The sequence below is a fragment of the Hypomesus nipponensis genome, chromosome 2, assembly GCF_054491055.1.
Source record: "Hypomesus nipponensis isolate SF chromosome 2, ASM5449105v1, whole genome shotgun sequence".
NCBI lineage: Eukaryota > Metazoa > Chordata > Actinopteri > Osmeriformes > Osmeridae > Hypomesus > Hypomesus nipponensis.
In genome coordinates, this window is record NC_140362.1 from 21,155,390 (window position 1) to 21,175,612 (window position 20,223).

The 20,223-nt window shown below is 45.9% G+C and overlaps 4 protein-coding genes across 4 annotated transcripts; 3 read left to right on the forward strand and 1 right to left on the reverse strand.

Annotated features, from left to right (window-relative positions):
* The first annotated feature begins 91 nt into the window (after window positions 1-91).
* Window positions 92-1,979, forward strand: atg12 (ATG12 autophagy related 12 homolog (S. cerevisiae)). The gene is made up of 4 exons (XM_084668836.1): window positions 92-281; window positions 857-993; window positions 1,134-1,196; window positions 1,769-1,979. Exons 1-4 carry the CDS (start codon window positions 107-109, stop codon window positions 1,826-1,828), a joined length of 435 nt encoding a protein of 144 aa, XP_084524962.1. The 5' UTR covers window positions 92-106; the 3' UTR covers window positions 1,829-1,979.
* Window positions 1,980-4,861: 2,882 nt separating this feature from the next.
* LOC146301554 (germ cell-specific gene 1-like protein) lies at window positions 4,862-8,141 on the forward strand. Its single transcript, XM_084668833.1, has 6 exons — window positions 4,862-5,057; window positions 6,621-6,803; window positions 6,909-6,956; window positions 7,052-7,204; window positions 7,502-7,613; window positions 7,769-8,141. The coding sequence occupies exons 1-6, from the start codon at window positions 4,862-4,864 to the stop codon at window positions 8,139-8,141; spliced, it is 1,065 nt and encodes a 354-aa protein (XP_084524959.1).
* Window positions 8,142-9,988: 1,847 nt separating this feature from the next.
* rcvrn2 (recoverin 2) lies at window positions 9,989-13,359 on the reverse strand. The gene is made up of 3 exons (XM_084668835.1): window positions 12,979-13,359; window positions 10,636-10,747; window positions 9,989-10,137 (listed from the first exon to the last, which is right to left on the reverse strand). Exons 1-3 carry the CDS (start codon window positions 13,357-13,359, stop codon window positions 10,052-10,054), a joined length of 579 nt encoding a protein of 192 aa, XP_084524961.1. The 3' UTR covers window positions 9,989-10,051.
* Window positions 13,360-18,506: 5,147 nt separating this feature from the next.
* On the forward strand, window positions 18,507-19,383 carry LOC146301556 (transmembrane protein 100). The gene has a single exon (XM_084671599.1). The coding sequence runs from the start codon at window positions 18,713-18,715 to the stop codon at window positions 19,139-19,141; it is 429 nt and encodes a 142-aa protein (XP_084527725.1). The 5' UTR covers window positions 18,507-18,712; the 3' UTR covers window positions 19,142-19,383.
* Window positions 19,384-20,223: the final 840 nt, after the last annotated feature.

Here is a 20,223-nt window from a genome sequence, read left to right on the forward strand (position 1 = left end):
AAAACAACTTGAACCGTTCAAATGTCACAGGGGTCTCATTCTACACCCCTTAAGACGGTGAACCAATCATATTGTACGTCAGAATAATTGACATTTGGATTATCCAATGGCGTGCAACGTTTCCGGAAGTAGCATAGACTGCGACAGCTCAGTTCTTCACAGGAGAGAAAAGCTGAAGATGTCTGATAATGCTGAGTCCCCAACGGAGGCGCCAAAAGATGAGCCTTCAGCTGTACAACAACCCGCAGAAGATTCGGCGACAACAGACGAGAAGAAAAAAAGTAAAATTTGTGTGATTTGTGACTGTTTAAATTGGTGTAGAGAGATCTCGTGCTCTCTTTTTTAGCGCAGGGATATGGTAATAACTATTTCCGCGAATGTGACCCGGAAATTGTTGACAGACGGTCATTTTAGCCAATAAAATGAACGTAATTTTGTAACCAACCAATGGATTTCAAGTAATTTACATAGTGTGGTGGGGGCGGGAGTTGTTTGGATGCATGGCTACTGTTTTACTGACATTGGGCTAGTCAGCTGTGAAAATGTTCCTAATGTTCAACATTAACTGAGCAGGATTTGATATGTTTGCTTCTTTAGAAGTAGACCAATAATTTGTCGATGTCACGTGTTTGTGATAGCGCCAGGTGATCACGTCGTCAGTGTTTGGCTTAGTGATTTTCTATTCCTTTGCAAATCTAGTTAAAATATTCCAGAGATGCATAGAATGTTTTATTACATTTAAGCATCAAGCCGTTATGGTAGACGTTTCAACGGTTACCTACACAAAGGTTGTGATTCATATGTTGACTATATCTGAGCTGATACCGCTATACCATTTCGTTTCTCCTTAACTTAGTTGACATCTTGTTGAAGGCAGTGGGTGACACTCCCATAATGAAGACGAAGAAATGGTCAGTCGAGAAAGGGAGGACAGTGCAATCTCTCTCTCTGTTCATCGCCCGTTTCCTCAAGATGGATGCTAATGAACAGCTGGTAAGACTCCACAAAAATATATATATATTGATATACATATCAATATATATATATATATAAATACACAGATGAAGAACGTTAACATGTATCTTTTTTTTAATCACACTTCTGAAATTGAGTTTTTCCTTTTCTTCTTTCAGTTTATCTATGTAAATCAGTCATTTTCACCCTCACCCGATCAAGAAGTAGGAGTCCTCTTTGAAGTAAGTAGCAATATTTCTGTCAAGTAAACCTTGGACAGTTTTCATGTGGTGAAGTTACCAGCAGAGGATGCTGTAGGTTACACCATTTTCTGCACGCAAAGAGTGAACCTACATGTAGCGTTTAGTTTTACAAATCTTACTCTGTTTCAAACAACGTGGTAGAGTTCCTTGATGCGCCCCTCACTAAGGCAGAGGCCTCCCTGTGTGTGTCAAAACTGTTTAACAACACTGTAGACCACACAAGCACTTTACTGTGCTCCACTCTGGTCCCCATGGAGATATACCCTGCCTTGCCAAACTGAACTGACCTATGTTGTAATGTAGCGGACGAAGTAATGAGGATATTTGAGAAAGTTCTGTATAAATCAATTCCTTCCTTCCTTTTTTTTTTTTTTCTTGGATCTAACCCAAAATGGACCTCATAACTAAACAAAATGAAACTGATGATGACCACAAACAATTTTTAAAAAGTTTGATTGTTCGAGCATGTGCTACAGTATTGTCCAAACCGCAAGCAACCCTGCTTATACTCATTCAAAAAGACTGACTTTCTCTGTCCCTCTATGTTGCAGTGCTTCGGCAGTGATGGGAAGTTGATTCTACATTACTGTAAATCTCAAGCCTGGGGTTGAGGAGTGGGTTGCAGTGGTGTCCCCCGCATTAACTTCACACAAAAACGTTTTTACAATTTTCTTATAGACTAACGTTATCAAAATGGCAAATTTCTAATTTCTATTATTCTGTATATAACAACATGTAAATAAATTATTGTCACTGAACAAACGCATCCTACAAATAATTTGTAAAAAATAATTTGTAAATGTTTTCTTAATTGTCAGAACACAGGATTTGGTTTGGATGTGACCAGCTGGTTCTGGTTTGACGGGGTGAGAAAGGAGATGACCAGCAAAGATTCAAACGCTTTGTTTAACAGCATGCTGAGGGAAGTGATTAAACACTACTAGCTGTTAGCACACTCATTGATTACATGGGAGCGCTGCCAGATAATGGTCTAATTAGGGGGCTGGCAAAGAGAGAGAGAAAGAGAGAGAAACTCCAAAGAAGTGGGGATGGAGAGAGGAGAGGATGGGAGGGCGCTACAGTAACAGATGGACTTAGAGGGATTACATGGTTGAGGATAGGTCTGTGACACAAATTCCCAAGAAAGACAGAAAAGGGGGAAGGGAGTGGGAGGGAGGCGGGCACACACACACACACACACACACACACACCCCGGTCTGCTGGAGAGGAGGGTCAGGAGAGTGCGGCTGGAGAGGTAAGGGTCACTGCTGCTCAGTCTACAGGGGGATTGTGGGTCCTGCCAGAGGCGTAAAAATGACATGAAGAAAAGATTGAGTTGTTGGGCACAGAGAAGAAAAAAAAAAAAGGAGGCCGTAGGTGAGAGATGATCCGAACTACGTTGGAAGACTTACAGCAACCGTGGCGTAAAAGTGAACTGCTGTGCTGAGGTATGCTTAGAGAGGATTTTGTCAAAAAAGATTTCTGTCTACAGTGAAAAGACAGCAGTGGCAAAGCTGAAGACTATTGAAAGATCGGCCACCGGTAGAAATGGTAATGTTAGCATACTGTCATGAGATGATAGAGATATCCAAAGTTACGAGTATGTTCCTCGAGTTACGAGGTAGTGAGACATGGCTGTGATACTTTAGGGCAGTATTGTATGTTTTACTGTTGGTTAATGCTGGTTTTGAATGAAGCACATTTGAATCAGTCTCGAGCTTGAGTTTTCCTGATGCCATTGTATGATAAAACATGACCCCTTGGAGCATGTTCTGTCTGAGTAATCGTGGAACAAGAACATTACTTCATTCACCATGTTGATGGACTGAGAAGATTATTTTTAAAATCACAAAAAAGCACATACATTTTACGGCAATTGGATTTCTCATGGAAAGCCTTGTAGTCCCTAATGGACTAGCCCACATTGGTCAAAGGGCTGTATTATTGCATAATGGTGGTCACACAGTATTTTTTAATTTGTTGGCCTGCCTTGTTTCTGCTTCAGCCAAACTGCTTTAGCGATGAAACGATTCAAATTTGCCCAACTCGCCAAAACTCATCCAAAAAGTTGATGGTTTTGAGAAGTAATAAAACAAAGTTTAATACAAGAGAATGTAAATCTGACTAGATAGAGCTAAGGACGAGGAAACTGATTAGACCTTCATTGAATTTAAACTCTGAACATTTAAATTTGTATATATATCTATGTACTTATACTTAACTGTCCTTAAAGGTTTCAGATAATTTACCATCTTTTAGATACTGAGCAACTTAGTATACATTAAATATCATTTCATGCAGAGTAGGTTATCAAAGTTTAGAACACAGTTTTGCACCTGTACTAAAAAGGTTTTCAAGGATATGTTCAAAGATTGTGGTCTGTTGATAGCAGGGCTGTTCACCAGCAGTCCTTAAAGATGTGTCTGTGTTCACACAAGCCAGTAGAGACAGACTAAAAGTTAGAGTTGGTTTCACACTCAAACACACCTGACACAAACAGATTAAAGTAGATTAACAAGGGGGATTACCAGCAAAATTCGATTTAAATCAAAGGCTTAACCAATAATTTCATCCAAAAAGTAATCTGTTGACTACCGCCTCATCTTGACCTCAACTTACAGGCCAAAGTAGGAGGAGATGATGAGCCAGCCAGCCAGGAGGTCTTAGTCAGGAAGAAGGAAGACATAAACTCCCAGGAACGTATTAATTACTAATCCTCTTTAAAAACTCCTTATAAACACAAACAAACAACCGCAGGAGTTGTTTGAGCCGGGGCAGATGTAATGACCCCAGAGAGACATGCGATGCTGGTGGAGATGATATCGGCAGGGTAGAGCACGCCTCCTCGTGCCACCTGACCTACCACTCCAGCTGTCAGGAGAAAGATCTAGATCTAATCAAACACTAACTATTATATCAATCCAACACGCTAGTTTGCTGAGGGCTGGGCCTTTAACATATAAACCCCACAACTCCCAGCCATAGCTGTTTGCTATAGATTGATTCTAGGGAAGAGGCTTGTGTGTATATGGCTCCGGACATCTATTGGAAATCCTGATTTATAACAGGATAACGCAAGCTGTCCGAAAAGGCATATGTCCTTAGATCCCACAGTTTTCTCCTGGTTTGAACCTAGATCTTCTTCTAAATCCTGTTGCTCATTTGAGTATTCCATCTGGCCTTTCACCCTCTTCTTTAACTTGACAGGGTCTTACCCAACTCTCCCTCTCTTATAATCCCCCTGATCTTTGTCCCTCTGTCTATCGTTTGTCCTCTTTTCTCCTTGCACCGTCATCGCCAGCTCTGCTTAGCGTTTCCTTCGTAGCCGTAACGTCTTGTACTTCCTCTCTCTTATGCGTGTGGTGTCTGTGCTCTGGCCCTCCGCCGTGCAGGTGGACCAGCAGCTCCCCTCAGCCATCCCTACTCCTGTCTGTGTTCTCACTGCCAGACACTGACATCATAACCCCTCACACTCGCTCTCCACAACAAAACTTCTCCACGGGGCTGTCTCCCAACACTCTCTCTCCCCCTCCCCCCTCCCCACCACCTCCCTCCTCTCCTCCCCTCGTCCCCTTGAACTGTTTCCGCTCGGCTCGTCATCCCTCCTCACCGCCACCATGGCGTGCTTATCTCCTCCGTGGGTCATGTTGGAGAACATGTCCCGACGTTCTCGTTCCCTCCTCTCCCTGGCCCTGACCACCCTGGCCCTGGCCCTCTCCATCCTGGCTCTGTGCACCTCCTACTGGTGCGAGGGCACCCACAAGGTGGTCAAGCCCCTCTGCCTCTCCCCCGTCAAGATGAAGAACTGTGGGCAGAACAACAGCGAGCCTTACACCACAGGTACTGTACCGGGACTGCACCGCTGTTCACCCAAAACCTTTATACTGTACAACTCGAGATATTACATTTTACATTTACATTTTAAGTCGTTTAGCAGACGCTCATATCCAGAGCGACTTACAGTAAGTACAGGGACATTCCCCCCGAGGCAAGTAGGGTGGAAGTGCCTTGCCCAAGGACACAACGTCATTTAGCGGGTCCGGGAATCGAACCGGCAACCTTCTGATTATTAGCCCGATTCCCTAACCATCTGAAACGGCCAACAATCAACGAAATACATTAACAACACATTCGGAAACATTCCTGTTATTTAACAGTGGCACTGTCACCGGGCCTGTAAATGCATCTGTCACTGATACACTCACAAATAATTTCATCTTAGTTTTGATGCAATGTCTTTGAATGGTCACTTTCAGTTCAAGATGATCAAACATGACAGTGTTTGAGTCCAGCTTCTTATCTCCAGCTCTAATCCCAGTGTTCAGGGGCAGAGCAGAGTTTTACGTAAGGATGACACAACTAGGACAACACTGACCTCCACAAAGAAAACATGCTCTCTTTTGAGAGGGTTTGTTTCTCGCTCACTAGTGACAGTCTACGCCAGGGGTCCCCAAACTACGGCCCGGGTGCCGCCCACGCATTTGGACTGGCCCTCTGAACAATGCCAGAAAAATCTTTATTAAATCAAAATCTCTGCTCCTGTCGTCTCTTCTCAGAGCTCCCTGATTGTCAAAGATCCTAGAGACAGACGCAAAACAATTCACAGGATTTAATGTTCTCAAATTCAAACCCACGTAAACTCTGCCTTGTGTTACCGTATCATCAAAACAAATAGCCAGAATCAGCAAGTAACTTCCTTTTCAAAAACCTTTAGTGAGTTGATATTAATCTGTGGAGTGTGAGGTTCACTGTAGAGGTGAGAGAGAGAGAGACAGAGAGAGAGAGAGAGAGAGAGAGAGAGAGAGAGAGGGAGAGGGAGAGGGAGAGGGAGAGGGAGAGGGAGAGGGAGAGGGAGAGGGAGAGGGAGAGGGAGAGGGAGAGGGAGGGGGAGAGGGAGATGGAGAGGGAGAGGGAGAGGGAGAGAGAGAGAGAGAGAGAGAGAGAGAGAGAGGAACCTGGTTTTTATATTTCTCAGCAGATGTGCCTAATCCAGTGAGATTGCACAGCTCATCACTCCATACTGTAATCCATTTAGACATCTGTAGTATGTAGTCAGTGTAGTCTGGACTTGCACAGCATGGAGTCTCACCTTAATCAGACAAATCACACGCTCACACACACTCACGCTCACACACACTCACACACACGCTCACACACACCAAGCCCTCTGTGACATGCTTGCATGTAAAAAGGGCTATACAAATACATTTAATTTGATTTGACACAACACGCTCACACACCCCCTCACACACACACACGCTTACACACACACACACCCTCACACACACCCACGCACACACACCCTCACACACACGTGCATGCACGGGCACCTAAGGAGTCGAGGTACACTGTTTGAATCCAGTCCATCCCTCCCCTCCTTCTCCCCCCCCCCACCCTCCACAGAGAGCCCCACCCAGAACCCCTACAACCGCACGCTCTCTCCCCTGAGGAGAGACGAGCTGACCAAGATCCGTCATAGGCAGCTGGCCAATGCCGTCCACTACATCTGGGAGACGGGCGAGGACAAGTACGCCTTCAGATACTTCCACACAGGGTTCTGGGAGAGCTGCGAGAAACACAACGATGGTGGGACAGACAGACACAAAACACACACTCATACATGCAAATACACACGCACACACACACACACAGGAATCAAAAGTTCATAGCTTTGTTTCAACTTCTCTCCAGGTGAAAAGTGCCGAAGCTTTATTGACTTAACTCCGGGAGAAACACAAGGTACATGTCATCCCAGCTTGTCTTGCGTGCGCGTGTGTGTTCTCTGTTGTTCTGGCTGTTTGTAAACCATGCTTGTGTGTCTGACTGTGTTCCAGGTGTGTTGTGGTTGTCAGTGATATCTGAGTTCACTTATATCGGCCTGCTGGGAATGGGTTTCCTCCTGATGTGGATAGACATGATGTGCTCCCATAAAGAGATGCACGCCCTCAAGATCAACGCCTTTGCTGCCATCTGCACTGTACTGTCAGGTAAGGTCTTTCTCTCTCTCTCTCTCTCTCTCTCTCTCTCTCTCTCTCTCTCTCTCTCTCTCTCTCTCTCTCTCTCTCTCTTTCTCTTTCTCTTTCGTTGTCTCTCACGTTCGCTTTTTTCTCTCTTTGAGTCTTTTTTATGACTATCTTTCTTCTTCTCTTTCTCTTTTTTCTGTCTCTCTCTCTCTCTCTCTTTCTCTCTCTCTCTCTCTCTCTCTCTCTCTCTCTCTCTCTCTCTCTCTCTCTCTCCCAATCCTGTTTTCTTCCCCCTACACATCCTCCTTGTGTCTGCGGCAGGTCTGATGGGGATGGTGGCCCACATGATGTACACCACCGTGTTCCAGATGACCGTCATCGTGGGTCCCAAGGACTGGAGGCCCCAGACCTGGGACTACGGCTGGTCCTTTGCGTAAGTGTCACCAGCTTCAGGAGAGGGACGCGTAGCTCTTTCCCGTGCACTTTATGCAAAGTGATACTCATTTGGTGTATTTCTTTAACAAGTTCTTATCGTTGGCACATTGTTTTCACCCTGAGTCGTCGCTCTTGTCTGGCCTGTGTCCCCAGGCTGGCGTGGGTCTCCTTCAGCTGCTGCATGGGAGCCGCGGTCGTGACCCTCAACTCCTACACCAAGACGATCATCGAGCTCCGTCGTAGACAAAGGCTCCAATTGGAGGAGGCCAGGGCCGCCACCCACGCCCCTTCCTATGACGAGGTGGTCCCCGGAGGCGGGCTCTATTCCATCAGTGGCCTATTGCAATGTCCGGATGGCATGATTGACGTGGCGTGGGCCCCGGACGGGAGTGTGCTAGGAGTCGGGAACGGGGATGTACCAACTCTGGTGCTGGTAGGGGGGTGTGGACCGGAGGGGTGTGAAGACTGCGAGAGAGAAATGGATGAGATGGAGGTGTCCATGGACAGAGCTGACTCGCCCTGTTAGGATGAGGATGAGGAGAGGGTTGATGAAAGACACACACTGCTTTCTCTCTCTCTCTCTCTCTCTCTCTCTCTCTCTCTCTCTCTCTCTCTCTCTCTCTCCTGCTCTCTCTCTCTCTCTCTCTCTCTCTCTCTCTTTCTCTCTCTCCTGCTCTCTCGCTGAGAGACTGAAGCAGAGAGGAAAGCTGGACATGGGACTTGTGTTGAAGTACACGAGAAAAGGACTAATGTGCGCAGTGTAACACTGAAATGTTATTCACCTGTCCTCCTTCTGTCTCTAATGAACAGGACCGTGCAGGCTAGAAGGTCTAAACGCTGAAACACAAACATGGACAGGTTGTACTTCATGTTTATCTCATGCAGTGCACTTCTCATCAGTGCGAAATGATAAGAGGCTGCAGCTAATATCTATATACTGATGTCTATCAATGTGTTACGGTTAACAGATCACTTTTACTCCACTTCCAATTCCCCAGTTTTACCTCAAAAGGAAAACCGACAGACTGTAGGTGTGGTTTATGTCAAATTGCAACACCTTCCCCCAGATAATGTCACTGTCCGATGAAGGAGGAGAGACTCAACGCGTTTCTACATCCGTCGTTTTGTGTTCTGTTCTTGTAGAAAAGGGCTTATACAACAACAAAGACAAGCACCTAACAACGTGATATTGATCTAGATATAATCAAGAGACGGAATCTGAATCAAAACAATCAGCCTGCACGCTCAGATGACACAGACGTCGAGAACGTATCTGGGAATCGAGAGGGATCCGCATACCGGTGTGTAGTCAGAGACAAGGACGAGCGCAGCGATTTGGAGGAGTCTGCTTTTCGATGTCAAATTGAAGATTACGACGGTAATCCTGATTTGGATGGAGAGAAGGAGTGTGAAGAGGCGATGGAGGATGAAAGAAAGGGGGAGGGTCACCGAACAGTCTGGAAAGAAATGCAACGCACACTCAGATACATCCTCCACATAGGACAAAACCATCTGCTGACATACAGAAGACTGTCCAAGCAATAGGTTTAAACTCTCCTGTGTCATGCGGTCCATTTAATCCTGGATTTTCTTACCATGAGTGAATAATAAAAACGTAAGACCCTCATCCATTGTCAGTAAATGACAGATTTAAATTCATGTTTGTATGAGTGTGTCAGATGGATTTGTTTTTACGACCAAATTATTAAACGCAGATGCCTTTCTGGGTCAGGAAATATTGAGGACCTCTATCTTACACATGAAGAAAGACGCAATGGACCACATTTATGAGAAAATCTTTAATCCACAAGATATTGTGTATAGCTTTGGTCAAAAATAGTCCAGACAAGGATACAAATCAGAAAAACACTTAACTTGCAGAGAGAGAAAGGATTTGTGTCCCACTGCATCCATCCAGTGCTCTTTTCCCAAACACTGTATTCTAATCAAAGCTCTATCTCACCTCAACTTTTACTGGGCTTTTCACTGCATAAACAATCATATTTACAGCCTGTTAGAACGATGGAAGTCATTTATGCTCAAGCCCCAAGAACAAACACCTGTGACTGTCACTATAAAAACGATATCTCAATCAATCTCTATTGTCACAAATCAGTTAGCTGTCCTGTCAGAATATCAATTGTGCACTTGTAAATATTGTACTCTAAAATTATGCTTTTAAATTTGGTAATATTCCACAATGTCATTATGACATGCTAACTGCCCCCATCCACCCTTTTCTTTTAGATTTCAAATTGGTTCATAAAAATGTCTCAGTGCACATTATGAACGTACAAGCAGACTGATAGAGGAAGAGACACTTTCCTTAGAGATCAAGACACTGCCAATCTCACAAAGACAGGAAGAGGGCGCCATTACGAAGACAGAGAACATGGAGGAAAGGTGTAGCAGCAGGGAGATCTAAGCAGCGAGTATTTAAGCGGCTGGTTCGTAGTGGATCAAACGCATGGCGTTCTCGTTCTCTATCACGCCCTGGATGAACTCTCCTTCCGCCAGCCGATCTGAAAGACAGACAAGATAGGGTTGTTATGGTGACATGTTGTCTTGGTGACATCAGAATTAGGAATCAAATTTGAATCGCCAAGTAGTTTACACAATAAGGAATTTACTTTGGTGGGCGGCACATTGAAGTATTGTGTGGTTGGTGTCGTTTGTGTAGTTTGTGTGTGGCCCTCATTGTGTCTGTTGATATTGTTCTCTGCATCTCCGTCCAACACAGTACTTTTGTGACATTTTTTGGGTTACAAAACTAATTTCTGCGTGGCTTATGTGTGGCCTGTGAACATCTCCTTAAGACACACAGTAGGACCGTCAGTACAGCATATCCAAATGCATTCCACGGTTAAGTAACTCTCGAGACAGATGTCAAACAAACACAGTAATGACATCATCCTTCTGTCTCCTATATAATGGTTGCGTTTGACGATGTTATAACCTACTGGAGAAAACTGTGCGTGTGTGTGTACAGTGTGTGTGTGTGTGTGTGTGTTGGTTTGTACCATTCTCTCCTTTCTCAAAGTAAGACCACAATTTATCAGCTCTCTTCTCTGGTGTGTTCTCATCCGCTGGCAGCTTGGGAATGTCCTCCTTAGGGATCAGCTTAAAGATGGCCTGGGGAAGAGAGACATAGAGAGACATAGAGAGAGAGAGAGAGAGAGAGAGAGGGAGAGGAGAGAGAGAGAGAGAGAGAGAGAGAGAGAGAGAGAGAGAGAGGGGGAGAGGGAGAGGGAGAGAGAGAGAGGGAGAGACAGAGAGAGAGAGAGAGGGAGAGAGGGAGAGGGAGAGGGAGAGGGAGAGAGAGAGAGAGAGAGAGAGAGAGAGAGAGAGAGAGAGAGAGAGAGAGAGAGAGAGAGAGTGAGAGAGAGGGAGAGAGAGAGAGAGAGGGAGAGAGAGGGAGTGGGAGAGGGAGAGGGAGAGGGAAGACAGGGTAAGGATCAGATTCAATTTTTTAAATAGGAGTAAAAGCAGCATACACTCATTTATTGTACACAGCTGATAAATGATGCTTAATTCCTAACTCATGTAATGTCACCTGTCATCGTCACCGATTTCTGAACCTTCAAAAGGCAGACCCACCCTGAGATTCATTTAATACGTAACAATATCAGATCATCTGCCCATAGTGTGCTCTTTCAGATTACGCAACACAGGAAAACTCTGTGGGGACCTTAGAGACCAGCAGCTTGTGAGTGACGGTGCGTTTCAACGCTCTGCCTCAAAGCACGGCCCCCACGCACAGCCACTCATCCTCCACACTTCCAGATTAACGTGGATTAGTGCCAAGACCCAGGCCTCTGTCCAAACACCAGGATATCTTCCTCCCTTCTATCCCTCCCCAGATTTATACTATACTACTACTATACATTTGATTTCTGGTGCAGGGAGGATTGGCCAGTTCCACTGTGGCTGGGACAAACAGCCGTCCCTCAGTAACCAAGACAACATGGGGGGACACTCACAAGGTAAGGCTGTCCTGGCACACCGCCCCAGACCAGCAGACCATGTCTGCTCTCAAGGCACCAGAATGGAACATGACGTCTGGTGTTTACCTGCTCTCCGCTAAGCTCGCCCCGATTCTCCCCTCTCTCCCCCTCTCTCCCCCTCTCTCCCCCTCTCTCTCCCCCTCTGCCATTTTAAGCATCCAGGCCAGATAAGATTTCTCAGATTACTCTAATTAGGATTCTCTCTGATGTGCACTCGGCTCCAGTTGTCCCTTGATACACAACCTGTCCACAGGTTTGCTCAGTATGTCTTTCAATCTAGGGAGACATGCCAGCACAGTCCGTCTGGTCCTCAGTTAGACACTCTATCTTTGGGCTGTTCTGTGGCACCGATGCAGAGGGTTGCCTCTGTATCAAGGATTTCTCTCTAAATGAAGCCCTCTGTGACATGCTTGCGTGTAAAAAGGGCTATACAAATACATTTGATTTGATTTGATTCAATGTGACACCACTTTCTGAGCATCAATTGCCCCATTTAAGAGTACCTGTATTTCATCACAATGGGAAATCACATCTTTCTAAATCTATCTATTGTTAGCTAGGAGTTGGCTTGTTAGTTATTATGGGATGTGTGCCCCTGTCAAGAGACAGTAAGAAGCAGAGGGACACGTAAGTAACAAAGCCAACCGTCTAGCAGCTAAACCATTAATCTGAGGATTATCAGGATTGGGTGGTTTAAATGGGCAGCAGTTCTTTCCCGGCTAATAGATGATTAACACTGGGACCTACATACAGTACTATGGTATAGGCGGCCCCCCTTATCCATACAGAACTTATCCATACATCAGAAATACACACTGTCCCATTTCTGATGCTTCTAGTCCGACCAACGGTCAATCCCATTCTGACCGGATCGAAAGGACACGTGAGCAAGCAGCTGAAACTTGTCAGTGTAGGTCACATCAACGCAGAATCTCTCCATGGGATTGTTAAGTTGAGGGCAAACTATGACCAAACGTTTTTATCATCAAAGAAACGTTCATGGTGGTATGGTACGCCGTAAATCCTAGAGGAGAGATTTGCTACAAACCCATGGGAGTTTGTTACCTCTCTGGCACAATCCCTGCTGCCTTTGTATTTATTTTACTACTTATTAACTACTTAGTAAAAAAGAAATCCTGATCTGAAATTGTATCTGCACAGTAGGAAAACCTTCATTATCAACATCTCTAATATCTTAGCCTTCATCATCATCAGCAGCAGCAGAAGCATCATTTTCTCTTTCTCTTTCTCTCTTTCTCTCTTTCTTTCTTTCTCTCTTTCTCTCTTTTTCTTTTTTTCTCTTTCTCTCTTTCTCTCATTCTCTCATTCTCTCTTTCTCTCTTTCTCTCTTTCTCTTACCTGGCAAATCTCGGCCACCTCAGACTTTGTGATATATCCGTTCTTGTCGACGTCAAAAAGCGAGAAGGCCCATTCCAGCTTCCTGGTCGTCTTGCCCGTAGACGTCATGTGCAGTGCGATGATGTACTCCTTGAAGTCGAGCGTCCCATCGTCGTTGGTGTCGAAGGAACGGAAAACGTGCTGGGCGTAGGTTTTAGCGTCGCTGTCTGGGAAGAAACGTTCGTAGATCTTCTCAAAGTCGTCGGGCGAGATGCGTCCGGTCGGACACTGCTTCTGGAAGTTCTCGTACCACTGAGACAGTTCGGTCTCTGAGAACTTGGTGTTCATCTTCAAGTCTTCCAGGATCTCCTTGGACATTGCGCTGCTCTTGGCGTTTCCCATGACAGTGAACTATCGTACTGGGCTCTAGGCTCAGAGATGGGCTCTCTGTTTTGCAACGTATCCTGCAGGTGGTCCCTGGCCTGGTCGATCCCTCCTGTTTCCTGGCTGATCTCTGTCCTCTGAGGTCCTGGGACTCCTGGCTGTCAACGTATCCTTTAAGCTGTCTCCAGACAAGTTGCCTTAAAAATAATTCAAACGAATGATGTTCACTGATTCACGCGCAACACAAATAGCGTGGACCACTGTAGCACAACAAAAGGCACACCTGAAACTCACAGAGGGAGAAAGAAGGAACAAGAGAGAAAAGACCTACCTGTGCAAGCCGTAGAGAACAGATGAAGGTATGTCAGTCAGGGAGAGCCTATTGACTTTCTGTGTGATGACGAAAGCATAGAGAGGGAGGGAGAGAGAGAGAAATGTACCGGTAGGAGGGAGTTGAGACCAGGCAGCCACCTTTGACGGCTGTATTAAGTCAGATAATGCAGGACTTAAGGTGGCTGAGCCTGTGACCTACATGACCCCTGGGGGAGTGGCATCTTCTTTGTCCTCCTCTGGTCTTTCTCTGCGACTGTCATCTAAGGCTACCAGGTTCCCCAATTCCCACTCTGTCCTCCAGCACTACCTGCTTGGATATGCTAAGATAAAACAACATATGGATTTGTTTAGATAAGAACATTTATGAATGACACAGGATTGTTGCTTGAAAATAAAAAGTAAATATATTCAAATGGATACATTCGCATTAGATGATTAGCATTCCCATCAGTTAATTAACATTCTCAAACCCAAGACTGAGTGAGTGGTAATTGATTTAAGTTCAGATAGGGTCGATCTTCTATTCCACTAATTGAATTTAAAGATTTAGTTGACCAGAGGCTCCTAATGCTAAAACCGCCATCTGCGCGGGTGTTGCAAAGGCGTTGCTAAGGAAGTTAGCCTTCTTTTTGTCTTGCTTTGTCCCTATTCTCTTACTCCACTTCCTGTCTCCACCTCCTTAGGATTCATCTTTCATCAGCAGCTTGTTGTTCTTAGTATTTTTCCTTTTCTTCATTTCCACTATGAGAATGGGGGTTGTTGACCGAGAGAGACAGAGAGAGAGAGAGAGAGAGAGAGATAGAGAGAGAGAGAGGAGAGAGAGAGAGAGAGAGACAGAGACAGAGACAGAGACAGAGACAGAGACAGAGACAGAGACAGAGAGAGAGACGAACATGCACAGTGTCACCCACATGCATACAGATCCACGAGCAGATCTTCCTCTCAAATCCACACCCCTCTATACTCCTACCCTAATGTTGCAGTCGACATCTTCACAAGGTCCTTCTGATCATTAAGCCCAGAACAAGATGAAGATATGTGCTCAGCCTCAAGGAACCAGAGGCCCTCTCTCCAACTCCTCACCCTCCTCCTCACCCTCCTCCTCACCCTCCTCCTCACCCTCCTCACCCTCCTCCTCACCCTCCTCCTCACCCTCCTCACCCTCCTCCTCACCCTCCTCCTCACCCTCCTCCTCACCCTCCTCACCCTCCTCCTCACCCTCCTCCTCACCCTCCTCCTCACCCTCCTCACCCCCCTCCTCACCCTCCTCACCCTCCTCCTCACCCTCCTCACCCTCCTCACCCTCCTCCTCACCCTCCTCACCCTCCTCCTCACCCTCCTCCTCACCCTCCTCACCCTCCTCACCCTCCTCCTCACCCTCCTCCTCACCCTCCTCACCCTCCTCACCCTCCTCCTCACCCTCCTCCTCACCCTCCTCACCCTCCTCCTCACCCTCCTCACCCTCCTCCTCACCCTCCTCCTCACCCTCCTCACCCTCCTCACCCTCCTCCTCACCCTCCTCCTCACCCTCCTCACCCTCCTTCTCACCCTCCTACTCACCCTCCTCACCCTCCTCCTCACCCTCCTCCTCACCCTCCTCCTCACCCTCCTCACCCTCCTCACCCTCCTCCTCACCCTCCTCACCCTCCTCACCCTCCTCACCCTCCTCCTCACCCTCCTCCTCACCCTCCTCCTCACCCTCCTCACCCTCCTCACCCTCCTCCTCACCCTCCTCCTCACCCTCCTCCTCACCCTCCTCACCCTCCTCCTCACCCTCCTCCTCACCCTCCTCCTCACCCTCCTCCTCACCCTCCTCCTCATGTTGTTTGGCTGTACTTCCCCACTCCCTCTTTCTTTCTCCCTTTCCTAACCATTGGTCTGTCTTCGGTAAAAACACCCCCACAGGAAAAATAATGTTGTCTTGTACAGTATATCTCATACAGACATGTTACTAAGGCACCAGGTTCTTACACATGCAGTACATTGTTTGACATGTGTCGCCTTTATAAAGATATATAGCTATTATTTAGTTCAACTTGAAACATCTGTAATGAAAACAGAGAATACTCATAGCTGATTCTTCAAGTATTTGGCGATAAGAAAACACAGCATGTTGACCACTAAAATCAGATGTGAAAATCTCACAAGAAATCAACTGCTGTAGATGTTGGTTCAGGTTCACATTCTATGAGAAATTACGGGACTAAGACCTTAAGCAAGGTAGAAAATACATCTCAATAAGACGGATTGATATTTAAGAGTTTGGTCGGTGCGTCTGTTGTCCATGACCTTCTTGGCTGAAGGACTCTTATGCTGTAAGCCCCCCTAAGTCTAACCCAGTAATCCCCTGGGCCAAGCTCAGTTAGGGGATGCTTCTTGCTTCTCACGTATCAAGACACTGCAGTGCATGGAAGATCAGAGCCAGGCCAGGAACCCACCATAGCATCCTGAACAACAGGGGGCTCCATGTGTTTCCCACTGACTGATTCTCAAACACCTTGAAAGTTTAATCTCGGTTGACAGTCAGAGCTTATTGGAGTGAGGAATAGGGCGAAGAGATGTCTTGTGTTGCCGTTGATCATATTTTTAAATGTGACTTGCCAATATCTGTCCTTACTCATAGCATCACACATCCATGTTTACCCCTTGTTCCACATTCTACATGTATGATGTAAAACTGTATGATTCTCGCCCACTCTCCTCCGATCTGGATTTCCTCTTCTCTATAAATATACAAAGAGTTCATCTTCTGGATTATCCTCCACCCCTCCCTCTCCCCTCTGAGCCAATTACCATCAGCACCAACCCCGCCAAAGAGCCTTACCCCTAACTTCCCCCCTCCCTTCACACAAAAACAATCCCTGACCTTTAACCTAGAGTCTTCCACAGTGACATAAAGTAGCCTCGAGCAACATACCTCAGAACTTTGTGTTTTGGGATCAGAGCCGGATATTAACCACAAATTATGTCTATCTGTGCATAATTGGCTGAATGGTTTTGGATGAAGGAAATCTCACGCTGCAATATATATCTCAGTCAGTGGATGTATCTCTTTTTTTCACATATTTATTTTAGATTAATTTACATTTCTTGACAGAGTAAGATGAAACGTCAGAGGTCCACCTAACGTGGCGTACGAAATCATCAACAGAACAGTGACTGACATGTAGTTAGACAGTAAACAGTCGCATTAGCTGCATCACATAGGGAAGGAAACACCCAGTTACACAACCCCAGAGCGTCATTAGACTGGCTGAGGGCCACGTCATCACAGGCTGCAGTCACCTAACCCTGGCCTCGTCTGGGCCAGAGCACAGACATGACCTCTCCATTAGCGCCATAACTACTGCCAGCTCCATGTTATCAGCTGTGCTTACACGGTCTTGTTTGTAAAAAAGGGTTTCCAGCACACTGGTCTATTCTATTAAATAATCCTTTAGGACTGAATTAGATTCATTAAGCTTTTGCTTAAAATATATCGAAACTTCATTTGTTTGGCGGCGCCATACGAGAGTACAGTCAACACTCACATTTTGAGAAATGTCGAGAGATACCGTTGAAAAAACAACATCTCTGGACTTTAAACAATGCCTTGGGGGGGGCGGGGGGGGCCCAGTTTAAACCTTGAGGGAGGGAGAGAGGGAGAAGAGGAAGGGAGGGGGTCCTGGATAAATAGCAGTTAATGGGTCATAATGGTGCTTAATGACAGACGAGACTTTCCTACTGAATACAAAGACCACAAGAAACAAACAAACGATAACAACAATCATAACAACCATGTCCGCCATTTTTGAAGGCCCGAGGCTGTGGAAGAGTTGATAAAAGAGGGCCGGCAGTGAGTGCTCTCTTCCCACATCTAGAGTGACCCAGCAGGGAGAGAGTCGACCTTTGGCATTCACTGGGACAGAAACAAAAAGCTTGTGCATGGAAGAATCACATGTTCAGGAATGTAAAGTATTTCAATCCGACTCCCATTTGGTGAGCCTGTACTCTTGGGTGCAGGTTGATGAGGCCTTTGAGGTGAGTCCAATTCATCTACATTCTACGTGTAACAACAAAACAATTTCAACTCATGTTTTAACCGGTTTTCAAATATCATACTGTGACAGTTTTGGCTTTAGGGACATTATGTTATCTGTTTAGGGACAAAATAACTGATCTGATCAAGGTCACTCTAAGTGATACTCATTGTGTTTAAGGAGCATACTAACAGCGACACATATTGCCGATGGTTGTGTTGTACAGGACTAGAAGCTGGGAGAGAGAAAGGAGGAGAAGAGATCTGTACTGAGTGTTTCTGAGAAGTATCACAGGAGGAGAAGAGATCTGTACTGAGTGTTTCTGAGACGTATCACAGGAGGAGAAGAGATCTGTACTGAGTGTTTCTGAGAAGTATCACAGGAGGAGAAGAGATCTGTACTGAGTGTTTCTGAGACGTATCACAGGAGGAGAAGAGATCTGTACTGAGTGTTTCTGAGACGTATCACAGGAGGAGAAGAGATCTGTACTGAGTGTTTCTGAGACGTATCACAGGAGGAGAAGAGATCTGTACTGAGTGTTTCTGAGACGTATCACAGGAGGAGAAGAGATCTGTACTGAGTGTTTCTGAATTGATCACAGGAGGAGAAGAGATCTGTACTGAGTGTTTCTGAGACGTATCACAGGAGGAGAAGAGATCTGTACTGAGTGTTTCTGAGACGTATCACAGGAGGAGAAGAGATCTGTACTGAGTGTTTCTGAGACATATCACAGGAGGAGAAGAGATCTGTACTGAGTGTTTCTGAGACGTATCACAGGAGGAGAAGAGATCTGTACTGAGTGTTTCTGAGACGTATCACAGGAGGAGAAGAGATCTGTACTGAGTGTTTCTGAGACATATCACAGGAGGAGAAGAGATCTGTACTGAGTGTTTCTGAGACGTATCACAGGAGGAGAAGAGATCTGTACTGAGTGTTTCTGAGACGTATCACAGGAGGAGAAGAGATCTGTACTGAGTGTTTCTGAGACGTATCACATCGGGAAGTAGACGACAACCACCATGGAGTCCCTCGATCCTTCTGCTCTCCCCGGCGCAACCACAGCTGTGACCTACGACCCCAAGTCAGAGACAGTCACCCTACCAGGTGGGATTGTCTCCGTGACGGGCCTCACCATGGTAACCGGTGGCGCAGAGCTCTCCTGTGGTTCCTGTATGCTGGCTTTTGGCATTTGGGGAACTTTCATTGGCGTAAGTGCAATGGCAGTTGGACTTTGGCACCAATCAATGATGTCTGTGGGCCGGAACTCGAACCTCCTGGAAATGGGATTGGTCATTCTGGCCATCAGTTGTGGGGTGGTCGGTAGTGTGGTGGCGCTTCGCTATCTGACGAGAAGACAGAGAGAGTTAAAAAGGGCGGAGAGGGAGGATGGGCGGGTGGTGCTGGTGGGGGACAGTGGGACGAGGGTTCTAAAGAAAGTGACTGTGTAGGAGAGACAGTGTTAGGCTGTAAGAACTGGCACTGGCTGTAAGTCCACTGTAGCGCTGAACACGTGGCCAGATACCTTTGCTGTATGAGAGACAGTGAGAAAGCTAGCTCCATGCTGACGCCTCTCACCACCATGAGCCAATGTTTGTCTCCCTCTGCTGGAGGGAGTGTGTATGATCAGCCCAGAGGGTTCACTGACTAAATACTGACAGTTAGACTTCAGAGTATCTTGTATTCAACTGTATGTGCCAAAAATAAAAGAAATTGCCATCTAAACAATTGCTTCTTTTTTTACCAGAGGATGGCAAATGTTGATATTTTATACAATATATATCATAATTTTGTTTGTATTGTATTAAAGTATTTGCAGTTGGCCCAAACGTTTTCATTTTGTCATTTAAAATATATATAAACCCATAAGTGTTACATTAAACCTTTACTAACAACTAGACTTTGTCTTTAAAGTCCCCAAATAAACTCCTCAGCACATCTGGAGTCAGAGGGAGGTGTGTCTGGTGAAGTCCTTTGCTTTAGTAAGTACTTTAGAGAACAGGGAACACGTTTAATACATTATTCTACCAGTGGTACACATCCACGAAAAGTAGGATGAGAACGAGTACTGATAGACTGTCTGTGAGGCTCTTTGTCCTGTGTTTAGGTCCCTGGGTTACAGGAGATGTTCACATGTCTTAGTGCAGCAGTGAAAGGGCAGGATCACCCACCCTGTGTTCTTCCTGTCAGCAGAATTGAGTTGACATGACAAGTTCTAGGCATGGGCGAAAACCTCACACTAAGTGCTGAAAGTCTTAAAAGTTGAAAAGGTCAGTACAGCCTGGGCCTTAGATCTGAAGCATAGACTATATATACAGTATACACAGCGAGCTTGCTCTTTCAAGATGGCGTCCCCGTTCATTTCTATGGAAAGTGCTCAGTGGTGCAGTGAGGCAAGCGAGAGCGAGGATCGGACTGCGCCATCTTTCCAGTTAGAGTTCCGGGCGTCAAGTCCCATCAAGAAGCAGATACATCATGTGACCTTTACAAAAATTAATGCTGTCAGTACTGTATAGTATCCCTTCCACTTGGT